This window comes from Cavenderia fasciculata (assembly GCF_000203815.1).
Source record: "Cavenderia fasciculata unplaced genomic scaffold Scf_ET2XIPL01CNAVH-3, whole genome shotgun sequence".
Classification (NCBI taxonomy): Eukaryota; Evosea; class Eumycetozoa; order Acytosteliales; family Cavenderiaceae; genus Cavenderia; species Cavenderia fasciculata.
Genome location: NW_004457723.1, coordinates 838,036 through 850,429, shown reverse-complemented (window position 1 = coordinate 850,429; position 12,394 = coordinate 838,036). Strand labels below are relative to the sequence as shown.

General features: G+C 34.2%; 5 protein-coding genes across 5 annotated transcripts; all 5 read left to right on the top strand.

Moving 5' to 3' along the window:
* Positions 1 to 297: 297 nt before the first annotated feature.
* Positions 298 to 1,222, top strand: DFA_07177 (uncharacterized protein; the record flags this gene model as incomplete). Its single annotated transcript, XM_004366986.1, has 4 exons — positions 298 to 526; positions 577 to 622; positions 697 to 895; positions 1,199 to 1,222. The coding sequence occupies 4 exons, from the start codon at positions 298 to 300 to the stop codon at positions 1,220 to 1,222; spliced, it is 498 nt and encodes a 165-aa protein (XP_004367043.1).
* A 130-nt stretch (positions 1,223 to 1,352) lies between these two features.
* dia1 (uncharacterized protein) lies at positions 1,353 to 3,943 on the top strand (the record flags this gene model as incomplete). The annotated part of the gene is made up of 4 exons (XM_004366985.1): positions 1,353 to 1,787; positions 2,597 to 2,751; positions 2,835 to 3,000; positions 3,092 to 3,943. 4 exons carry the CDS (start codon positions 1,353 to 1,355, stop codon positions 3,941 to 3,943), a joined length of 1,608 nt encoding a protein of 535 aa, XP_004367042.1.
* Positions 3,944 to 4,336: 393 nt separating this feature from the next.
* Positions 4,337 to 5,579, top strand: DFA_07175 (uncharacterized protein; the record flags this gene model as incomplete). The annotated part of the gene is made up of 3 exons (XM_004366984.1): positions 4,337 to 4,383; positions 4,483 to 4,645; positions 4,749 to 5,579. The coding sequence occupies 3 exons, from the start codon at positions 4,337 to 4,339 to the stop codon at positions 5,577 to 5,579; spliced, it is 1,041 nt and encodes a 346-aa protein (XP_004367041.1).
* Positions 5,580 to 6,019: 440 nt separating this feature from the next.
* DFA_07174 (uncharacterized protein) lies at positions 6,020 to 9,497 on the top strand (the record flags this gene model as incomplete). The annotated part of the gene is made up of 7 exons (XM_004366983.1): positions 6,020 to 6,138; positions 6,243 to 6,414; positions 6,509 to 7,109; positions 7,174 to 7,424; positions 8,207 to 8,265; positions 8,353 to 8,521; positions 8,601 to 9,497. The coding sequence occupies 7 exons, from the start codon at positions 6,020 to 6,022 to the stop codon at positions 9,495 to 9,497; spliced, it is 2,268 nt and encodes a 755-aa protein (XP_004367040.1).
* Positions 9,498 to 10,227: 730 nt separating this feature from the next.
* Positions 10,228 to 11,790, top strand: DFA_07173 (uncharacterized protein; the record flags this gene model as incomplete). The annotated part of the gene is made up of 4 exons (XM_004366982.1): positions 10,228 to 10,251; positions 10,363 to 10,469; positions 10,587 to 10,794; positions 10,885 to 11,790. The coding sequence occupies 4 exons, from the start codon at positions 10,228 to 10,230 to the stop codon at positions 11,788 to 11,790; spliced, it is 1,245 nt and encodes a 414-aa protein (XP_004367039.1).
* Between the last annotated feature and the right edge of the window lie 604 nt (positions 11,791 to 12,394).

The following is a 12,394-nucleotide window of genomic DNA, read 5'->3' as shown; positions in this document are numbered from 1 at the left end:
ATTTAGATTTTGTTCCAGATCTTATTACATTAAAACTCTATAGTTTGGATGGAACACTTCATATTGGGGATGTGTGCACAATTAGAACTTCATTGATTAGTGACAACAACCTTTTTTCCTTTTCAAAAATATCCACCACCAATTGTAATTTACATTTTACAAACAAAAGTGGGGCCATTATACAAGGAGCTTATTATTTTGAATGTGTGGATCAAAACAACAATTATTTGGAAAATGAATTGGAATTTGCAGCTGTATTTCAATTTACCAAATTTTAAAATCAACATATATATAAAAATGATACAGCTAACAAAAATCAATAATGTAATTGTGGAACCAATCAAACTACCACAACCACCAAAAAATGTAAAAGGATCAGAATTATTTAATCAATTAAATGCAAATATATTGGTATGTGCTCCAAAGAATAGCGGCAAGACTGTTGTTATTAAAAAGATTATAGATGAATGTACTAACAAACAAACAAATGTTTTAATCTTTTGCGCAACAGTTCACAATGATCATAGTTGGTTGGAAGAACTATCACTGACAATTCCTTTTAAATTATTTATAGAGATTTATTCATTTTCAACCAAAGAGAAATATCATTTTCTTTACACAAGTAGAAATGGAGATTATAGAAAGGATTTTAATTTACAACTCGAAATTAAAATATAGATTTAATTATATATAAAGAAAAATGAACAAGAACAGAGTATGGATTTCAAATGATGGAGCTTGTATTCACACAACAGGTTTGGGTGGCCAACAAGGAGATGGATTTGGAGATTGGTTTAAAAGAGCATATGATTTTGTCAAAGAAAACAAATTAATATCACGAGGAGCAAAGGCACTTGGTGATGCTGGTGTTCCTTATGCTAGCAAGATTGGAGACGTAACAGATAAATTGGGATATGGAAAAAAACCAAGACGAAAAAGAACACAAGCTGGAGGAACACAATATGGGATTAATGGTGGAGCCAAGAGAAAAAGAGGAGCTAGAAAAAAGTAATATTAAATATTGATTAATAATTAATATAAAAAGAAAAATGACAGCAAGATTTGTAGATTTATAATAATGAATTTGAAGATGTGGCCATTGGACAAGTTGATGAATTGACAATTACAGATCAACTAGTCCTAGAAAATACAACCAATCAAATAATTTTTGGAGATTTACAAGTAATTTTAAATGTAGATACAACATCACAATCAACAATAGACATACCAAGTATTGGATCTAAAAAGGTTGCTCAAGTGGTATTGACAGAAATAGATCAAACAATTAATGGACACAAGACATTTAGTGACAATTTAAAAGTAGACAAATCAATTGAATCAAATGAAATGAAATGAAAACAAATACAATTACCCCTCAATCGGGTGTAGGTATTAATGGAACAACAACAGTAAATAATCTTGAAATAAATGGCAAAGTAAGTATGCAATTGCTGGATATTTCCAACATAGAATGTGAATCTCTTGCCACAAACAAAATTACTGGAGAAACAATTAATATTACACCAATCAAATCATTATTTATCAATGCACCATCTGTAGAAACAAATCAGTTATCATTTGTCAATCCAATACCAGGTTATATTCCAACACCATTGGATTTCTATGAATACTATACACATTGGGTTCAATTTAAATACAATGTATCTGGAGGATCATATGTCTATTCATACAACCAAATGCATATCGTAAGAATTGGTAAATTAGTTACATTATGTGTTGATTCACCTCCAACATTGACAATGCAAGCAACAGCTGAAGCTTCAGAAGTATATACGGATGTTTTTATTCCTGAAAGATTTAGACCTCCCAATATTCAAATAGTCACAGTGTCAACATACCAAAAACAATCTCCAACTTTATTTATCCACCCATGTTGAATCTGTTGTATGTTAGATGGACAATTGATAATCCAAAATAGTGATGGAAGTGGAATACCTTGTGATACCAACCAATCTTTTTCCATTGATCCATTTTCTATGAACTATGTTTGCCTATAATTCCAATCCAATTATGGTTAAAATTATGAATTTATAATCCAAAATAACTTTTTTAACCTTTATAATTCTATAATTTTTACAAAATATTAAAAGTTAATAATTAATTCTAAAAAATTATAGAATTATAAAGGTTAAAAAATTAACTATTTTAACTTATTTAATATATAATGAGCCCTGCAAGGGCGAATTCTTGTAAACTTTTTTGGGAGCGCCAGCGATCCAACCCCCAACCCACACACTCCTCTAATTCCAGTTCAAATGAAACGACAACCATGGAACCATCAATATCATCACCATCAATCATCTTGGTTTTACTGTTATCAATTGCAATTTCAACTTTATTTTAAAATAATAAAAATTATATTTTTGTTGGAAAAAGATATTTTTGAACAACTCGATGTTCATTGGTTGAAGCTATCGTGATCACCCGCCAAACGTCTTCGGCTATCAATGTTTATAAACAAATATTATTCTTATTATTAGAAATTGTTTTGACCTCAATGAACGTTCTGCCTACTCAAATAGTGAAGATCTTCACTATCTATTATAAAATAGATAGTTCACTTTCAAAAGAATAGAATTTAAAGATTAGTCTACAGGTTCATCTATTAAATACTTCAATCATGATGATCAAAGTTTTATTATTTATAACTTTAACATGTCTAGTTTTCACCACGGTACATGCTCTCAAATGTCATACAAATTTGGAGTGTATCCAAGTAGGTGCACAATGGTAAGATACTTTTCTGTAATACAAATGATCATCAAACGTTATTAATCGATTTATTTCTTTTTTTTATTACTATTGACTATTAGTGATTCATATCAATTATGTGCCAACTCTGATTGCATTATTACCAACGGCACCTATCCTGGTATTTGTACTGCCTACATACCAGAGAATGGCAACTGTTCATCGGATTCCGGTAGTGCATCTTGTTCTCCAGGTCTTTCGTGCTACGATGGCAAGTGTGTCCAATGTGTAAGTGGTGTTTAAATCATTTTATATTTATTATTTGTTGAACTAGCTACCAAACTAATAATCAATTGACAATTTATATTCTTATTTTTAGGGATATACTCAAAATGGTGATTCGTGCACTCAATCATATCAATGTACCAAAGGATTATCGTGTATCAGTGGTAAATGCTCCCTCGGTAATAGTCGTTGTAGTTCTGGGCTAAATACCTGTCCATATGGTCAATTCTGTAACATAACCGTTTCACCCTCTATCTGCTCTCCTCAGCTCGCCATCGGTCAAGACTGTACACATTATGTAGACGGATGTCCATATGGATCAATATGCAGCTACGACTCTAAAACCCTTAGCTGCACTGCACTCTATTCCCGTGATCAAGATCAAATGTGTAGCCCAACCTTCGAAGGTGACCCTCAATATCTAACAACTTGTAATTTTACTCTAGGTCTTTACTGTCGCAATGGTTACTGTATACCTTTACCATCTCCATCAAATGATTTCTGTGAAGATGACACTGATTGTAACTATAACGAGATGTGTCTCTGTCCCAATAATTCACAAGGTAAATGTGTCGTTATATCAAATCTCAACACACAATGCGCCAGTGCTACCAAGGCCTACTATGCTTGTTTGGCAGAGAACCAATGCGTAGAAGTCGGTAACATTATGAACCTAGAATCTTGTGCTTCTAGAAAGTGTAGTGTAGAGTACTGTAAAACCGACATCTGTTACAATTTAGATGCTTTGGACTCTCTCCTCTCTTGTCCATCAACTTATCCTTTCAATAGTCTTGTTTGCTCAAGTCCTTCATCATCCTCCTCCTCCTCCTTGAACGATACATCCTCCAGTTCAAATTCAACTGAACCATCACTATCATCATCTCTATCCTCACCAATCATTTTGGTTTTAATATTGTCTGTTGTTTCAACTTTGTTTTTCTTTTAAATAAATATGATTTAATTAAAATAATTATATATAAAAAAATAGACTATTGGGATCTAGTTTGTAAAAGGCTATGTTATTGCAATATTGATTGGATCCATTGTGAGTCTCTCGAGATCAATAAAAACAAGAAATCCCAATTTCATTGAGATACTCTATAAAGTTAAAAATAGTTTTGGGCAACCCTTTCTTTTCCGATCCTAATCAATCACCCACATCTAAATAATTTGGTATGGTTTTAAAATTTCTCAGATGTGACATTGTCATGATGGCAATACGAGTTTAAAAGTTTCAATTTAATTTATTTTACTTGTCTTTAACTACCATTCAACAATGATATTCAAAGTTTTATTATTTATTGCTTTTAAATGCCTAATTTCTACCACGATTAATGCTATGAAATGTCCTTCCAAATCAGAGTGTATCCAATTAGGTGGACAATGGTAAGATGATTTTTTTTTCATTCTGCAATACCAAATCTTCATCATCAATATCATTATTCAAGTTAATAATCAATTTGTTTTTTTTATCAACTTTGTTAGTGATTTATATGCAAGTAAATTTTGTGTCAACTCTGACTGCTTCTATTCCGATGCCTCGCCTGGTAATTGTACTGCCTTTATACCAGAGAATGGAAACTGTTCATCGGGTGGTGTAGCTTGTTCTCCAGGTCTTTCGTGCTACGATGGCAAGTGTGTCCAATATGTATGATATTAAAATTATTGATTGATAAAATTGTAAAAAGATTAATCGATCCATTCTTCATACACCTATCATACTAATTTAATGATTATTTCATCCGATATAGGGATATACTCAAAATGGTGAATCGTGCACTCAATCTTCTCAATGTTCAAAAGGATTAATTTGTCTCGGTGGTCAATGTGCCCTAGGTAGAGATGGTTGTGTCTCTGAGTATCTAAACTGTCCATATGGTCAATTCTGTAACACAACCGATATAAACAACAATATCTGCTCTCCTCAACTCGCCATCGGTCAAGACTGTACCATTAATTCAAACGGATGTCCTTATGGATCAATGTGCAACCAATACAGCTCTACAAAATCGAGATGCACTGCACTCTATTCTCTTGGTCTAGGTCAAACGTGTAGCTCAACCCCAAATGACCCCCTAACTCTATCAACTTGTAATCCAGGTCTTTATTGTAACAAAGATGGTGTCTGTACCACCATACAAGCTTCATCAAATTATCAGTGTCTCGACGACAGTTACTGTAACTTTAGCGAGATGTGTGTCTGCTTGGAGAATTCTCAATGGGGTAAATGTGTAGTTAAACCAAATCTCGACGCACATTGCCCCAGCGCTTTCAAGTCCTACTTTACCTGTTTGGCTAAACACCAATGTGTAGAAGTCGGTAACCTTGTAAACTTAAACTCATGCGCTGCAAGCAAGTGTGGTGTCGAATACTGTAATACAGAAGGCTGTTACTCTTTAGATATAGGAGAAACTATCGTTGATTGTCCATATGTAAATCTTATCAATAGTCTTGTTTGTTCAATTCCATCATCTTCCTCTAGTTCCAATTCAACCATGGAACCATCTCTTTCCTCATCTTTATCTTCGCCTTCAATCGTCTTGGTTTTACTATTATCAATTTCAATAATTATTCCTTTCTAATTAATAAAACTCGATATCCATCTATTTCATTTGTAATATATTTATATAGGGTGTAGAATTATCAATTATTTTTATTCTCATTCGGATTATTTTATACTCTTGAAAAATAAATAAAGTGGGTTCAACTAAAGTATCCATCTTTCTTTTTATGATTTCTTTTCTTTTGCCAGAGTAGATAAAGAGCATAGGAGTGAGTATACATCTCCGATTCATGTGGGCCCAGGCTTTAATCCTTTCGATCTTCTTGGTATAAAAGATATATAAATCGCTCTTTGCCCTGGGTGCTTGCAATCAGCTGACGTGTTAATCTCATTTTTTTTTTTTTTCGTAATTAAAAGTATAGGAACTAGCCCTAGGGACGAATAGCTAAGTACTTAAAACATCCGATCGGATGTCATTTATAAAACATCATTTTCTACCTATTCTATTCCTTTTTAATGATGAATTTTTTTAAAGTTTTATTATTTGGTACCTTGGTAGCTATAGGTCTAGTTTCCACATTGGTTTTTGCCTCTGCAGATTGTGCATCTATGAAATGTGGACTAATTGGTGATGCATGGTAAGTAGATAAATCTTTATACATATCATCATCATCATCGTCATCATCATCATAATCTTCATATATTAATGATCTCTCCTTGTTTTTTTTTGACGATTCACTAGTGATCTATCAGATTTGCATTTCTGTTCCAACTCTTACTGCAAATTTGGTTCTAACTGGAGTGGTACATGTACTGCCTTTATTCCAGAGAATGGTGCCTGTTTAGAGGATGAGCAATACTTGGGATCATGTTATCCAGGTCTCTCTTGCTACGACAGTAAATGTGTCCAATCTGTATGTTAATAATTTTTTTCTATATCATTTTTTGCGGATTAATAATAATCGGTGATCATTACAACATTTATTAATATTATTATATCTTTTTAAGGATTATGCACAATATGGTGAATCATGTACTCAAGATTATCAATGTTCCTATGGATTAACTTGTTCCAACTCTCAATGCTCATTTGGTAATAGTCAAATGCCACTGTCATGTGAAGAGGCACAAGAAGGATGTCCATATGGTACATTTTGTAATAGAACCGATTATAACAACGATGTCTGTACTCCTCAACTTGACATTGGTGATGACTGTACCATGTACAACACAGGAGTAGCCATATCATGGGGTGCTTGTCGAGATGGATCATTATGCAATCAAGTCGGTAACGACTCGACGTCATATGTATGCACTGCACTGTATTCTCTTGGTCTAGGTCAAACGTGTACCTTATTCAACGAAAGAGACGAGAATCCTACTCAATCAACTTGTGATGCCTCACAAGGTCTCTACTGTCCAAAGGATGGTGGTGTCTGTACCCCACTTCCAGCACCATCAAATGCTCCATGCTCCTTGTTTAAACAATCGGAATGTAACTTTAACGAGGTTTGTACATGCCTTTCCAAAGGTGATGTCAATGGTACATGTTCCGTTGTAACTACTATCAACTCTGAATGTGCAGATGCCACCACATCCTACTTTAACTGTTTGGACGACAACAGTTGCACTCAAGTCAATAACCCCGACAACTTAAACTCTTGTATTGCTAGCAAGTGTGCCGCCGAGTATTGCAACCTCACCAATTCTTGTTACAGGGATAACGATTTTTCCATTTGTCTATTACCAAATTCCATTTACAATATTGCTTGTCCTAGTCATTCGAGCTCGAGTGATTCCAACTCATCACCACCAATCATCACGTGGATTTAAATTCAAGTCAAGTATTTCATTGTCATCTTCATCATTTTGGTCTTATCAAGTTATCTATTGCTATTTCTATTGTACTCTTATAAATAATAGTGTATAATATATATTGAACAAGATAATAAATAAAATCTAATTAAAATAATAATAATCGAGCAGCTGTTAGACAAACTTGCTAGCTTCACCTTTCTTTATTTTTTTTATTTTAATTTTTTAATGGTTACAACGACTAGGATGTAAATCGATTGATGATCACAACAAAAAAACCTGTTTATTCTAAAGGGAGTTCCCAAAAAAGGCAAAATACTATATATATGTACCTTATTTGACAGAACCCAAGGGTTGCTTGCGTATCGAAGATTGATGAAGATTTAATTCTGACTCTTTATGTGAGTCAAAATAGGAGGTTGAACTTTGAAAATAAGGTGGACTATATGAAAATGAATGGTCACAACATGATCTGTATCAACTGCAACCAGTATTTAGATTTTATTATCAAAAGAGAAGACTCAAGGTTTCAAGTCAAAAAATTTAACTTAACTGGTTAAGTTAATAATAGTGAAGTAAGAGTTGTTCGTTTTGACCAATTGAAAAAAATGCTTTGGGAAATTTTGAGTTCCTTTGGAAACCTGTGACACGTCTCGACGGCTTTTCAAATCAACCGGTTGCAAACCCCAACTAGGTTCTCTTCGACGAGATCCTCATTGATCAATTTTTCGAGATAATCTTTTAAAGAGATAGAGATTGAACAGATAATAATAGTAATAATAATTTTACCTAGAATCACACTCACACACCTATACAATTCAATTGGTCAAAATGAAGATCAAAGTATTTTTATATTTAGCTTTTATAAGCAGCCTATTATCCATCACACAGGTCCAAGGCGACACATGTCCATCAATAAATGCTCAATGTATCCAAGTGGGTGAGCGATGGTAAGATTCTTTTTTATCGATAAATATTCTAAATATATTAATCAATCACCCATCTTTTACTAAATATTGACTATTGATTATAAATAGTGAACTCAACAGTACCCAAATCTGTTCCAGCTCTTTCTGTGCGCCCTCTTCCAACTCTAGCTTGATTGGTACATGTACCACCTTTATACAAGAGAATGGTAGATGCGGGACTAGTGATTTAATTTGCAATCCGGGTCTTTCATGTAATGGCGGCAATTGCGTTCAAACTGTATGTATCTAGATGCAACTTCTATAACCGATATTAAAATAAACTATATATTGATTATTATCATTTCAATTACATATAGGATTATTTACAAACTGGTGAGCGATGCACTCAAGCCTATCAATGCTCCAAAGGGTTATCATGCGGTGGGGCATGCTCCCTCATTGGCGAGTGTAGCATTAATGAACGAGTCTGTGCATTTGGTAAATTCTGTAACACAACCGGAAGAATCAATATCTGTTCGCCTCAACTTATGGTTGGTGATGATTGCACCTTGTTTAGTTGGAGCGCTACAAAAGGCAATGATCCATGTCCATATGGATCAATATGCAATCAATACAGCTCTACAGACTATAGATGCACTGCATTGTATTCTCAAGGTGTCGGTCAAAAGTGTACGGCAAATCCAAATGACCCAGCTCAATCGACATGTTCAGTCTCACAAGGTCTTTATTGTAACAACGGTGGTGCTGGTAGTGGTATCTGTGCCTCTATTCCATCACCATCAAATGCTTCCTGCGCCACCGACAATGACTGTAACATTGATGAGACTTGTGATTGCTCCAATGGTCCACACGGTAAATGTGTCGTTGTATCGTATATCAACACACAATGTGCCACTGCCACCCTATCCTATTACAAATGTTTGACTAACAATCATTGTGCTCCAGTTCCTAATTATCTCAACTTAAACTCTTGTGCTGCCAAAAATTGTGGGGACAAATGGTGTCGCACCCAAAATTCTTGTTACAATCAAGAAATTAAACCCCCCGGTTCAGAGTGTTGGGCCGACACTGACATATTCAACAGTCTTGTTTGCCCAACCGATCAATCATCCTCTTCTTCATCCTCTATGAACGATACATCCTCCGGTTCAAATTCCAATTCTACTGAACCTTCTTTATCATCCTCTTTATCATCACCAACCATCTTGGTTTTATTCTTATTGATTGTTTCTTTAGTATCATTCCTCTATTAAATAAAGTTAGTAATGAATTTAAACAACAGTCAATGCTTGGACGCCACCAATTACTACTACAAATGTTTGAATGACAATCGTGTTGTCGTCAAGTTGATAATCATCTAAACTTGAACTCTTGTCATGCCAAAAAGAGCAGGGTAGAGTATAGCTGCAAAAACTCCACATCTTGTGAAATCATTGATATTGGTGGCAATAGAGATGTAGATTGTCCATTTTCCCATCCTAAAACACTCTCAATTGATAACAACTACCACCACAACCGGCCGTGCTCATCATCTTTGATTCCTCTGATTCTCCTTCTTTGCCATCTTTATCATCATCTTTATCGTCACCATCAAATACAAATGTATTGTCCGACAGTTATCTATTGTTTCAAAAATATCAGGACTCTTTTAAATATTATAATATATTTTACAAATAATAAATAAGGAACCTTCTATTTTTTTTTTTCAAAACAAAATTTCTTCTTTTCTTGTTCAACGATTCTGATCATTAGGTTATTACTACTAGGATCAGCAGAGATATAAATTGAGATTTATGATTTAAAGTTATACAACCGACTCTTCATGCATAGTCAGAGCAGAGCAGAACCCGCATCAAGTAGTGGCCAATGCCCGTTTTAATTAAATAGAACCAAATCCATAAATAAAAAAACTTGGGTATTAATAGCCAAAATAGTTTGTGGGTTTTTTGATCTTAATCAATCACCCACATCCAAATCATTAGTATGGTTTTTTTAATGTTTACAATTGTAAGGGATCAAAGATGGAATTTCATCTAGAAATAATAATATTATAATAATAATAATATTATAATATTATAATATTTAATTTGTCATATTTTTTTTTAATCTTATAATTAGATGATCAAAGTTTTTTTGTTTATATTGGTCTTGGCAAGCCTAGGCCTAGTTTCCAATGTTTTATCCTCAGAATGCTCAGCACGATGTGTACAAGTAGGATCAACATGGTAATGTTCAAACAATTGCAATCGATTATTTTGTAATCAAAACTTATCAATCATACATTTGCTCTGTACTAATGCATCGTTTTCTTCAACTACTATTTATTTATTGGCTTTATAAAGCACACCAGAATTTTATTACATGCATGGATTTCCTGTACTATGTGCCGACTCTTTCTGTTCTGTAACAGGGAATGAAACATCTGATTGGAATGCGACGTGTACTCCCTACTCAACAGAGGGAGGAACATGTTCTAAAGAAAATGATGATATTCGTGGCGGTTGCCAACCAGGTCTTGAATGTATCTATGGGTCCCGTTGTTATCAAGAGGTAAGAAATATTATTAATATAAAATGAATTGATTTTTTAAAATCAAGATGATTCATGTTAACCATTTTTAATTGCAATTTATAAATTTAGGGGTATGTTCAATATGGTGATTATTGTAAAAATGTATACGAATGTTCTGGGATGTTGGATTGTAGTATCAAAAACACATGTGATTATCCAGACAGCTCTATGTATGGGTCATCTATTTATGAATGTGACTCGAAATCAAGTTGCCCATATGGTTCATACTGTAACTTTACACAAACCATCAATTCAACCGATCAAAGCAACATCACGACTATGATATGCTCTCCAGAGTTTTCTATTGGTGATGAATGTAATCTTTCTATCAATGAAGAGGACGCATGCCCATATGGATCATTGTGCAACAAAGTCAATGCAACAAGCAGTGTCCATAGATGTACCCGTCTTTTTTCCCTTGGTCTAGGTGAACCTTGTTTGTACCATGATGACTTTGGCCTAGCATCAACGTGTAATGCTTCACAAGGTCTCTACTGTAAAAGGAATGGTGTATGTGACCACATTTCAACCAATACTTCCACCATCTGCACCGATGACGACGATTGCAACATTTACGAGGTTTGTGATTGCTCCAAGGGTAACAATGGTACATGCGTAACAAATTATAATGTCAACAGTCAATGTGCCACTGCCACCATGTCCTTTTACGACTGTTTGGCTGACAACCGTTGCACTCTAGTTGATAACTATCTCAACCTAAACTCTTGTGTTGCCAGCAAGTGTGGTGTCGAGTACTGTAACCTTTCCATTTCTTGTTATAATACTGATAATGATTTCAAATGTCCATCTCCTCATCCGATCAACACTATTAATTGTCGACCACGTCCCATTTCCTCTTCTTCTCTGGACTCCTCTGAACCATCATTATCACCCTCTTTATCATCACCATTCGTATTGGGTTTACTGTTATCTATTGCCATTTCAACTTTCGTATATGTACTCTTCATTAATTAAATAAATAATAAATAAAATTGGTCGATCACCGGCAACAGTTGTTAGCTATTGCTATTTCTATTGTTAATTCAACTGTATCATATCAGTACTCTTATAAATAAATAATAGTGTATTGAACAAGATAATAAATAAAATCTAATTAAAAAATATTAATAATAAAGCGAGACAGACGGGCTTGCTAGCTTCACCTCACCTTTCTTTTTTTTATTTATTTTTTCAAAACAACCTACCTCCTCTTTTTCAAATTCTGATGATCATTAGTAGGTTACAACAACTAGGATCAGCAAAGATGTAAATCGAGATTGATGATTAAAAGTTAAACAACCGACTCAATTCAAAAGATTGATACAACAAGTCAAGTCTCAAATGCAGCACGTGTGATCATCAAAAAAAACAACAAAGTTTTATCAACCTTCTTGGAACCGACGGTGACGATGAGGATGAGGACCATGGTTTATAGACCCCATCTGACGTCAATCAGATGCTGTTGCGATCGGCAGATTATAAGGTAAGGACTACAACCAACTGTTGTAGTCGCTCGTTTTTTATTTTCTTCCAACAGATAAAAAATGATCAATAGGCCATTTCGGTTTCCCGAGGAACC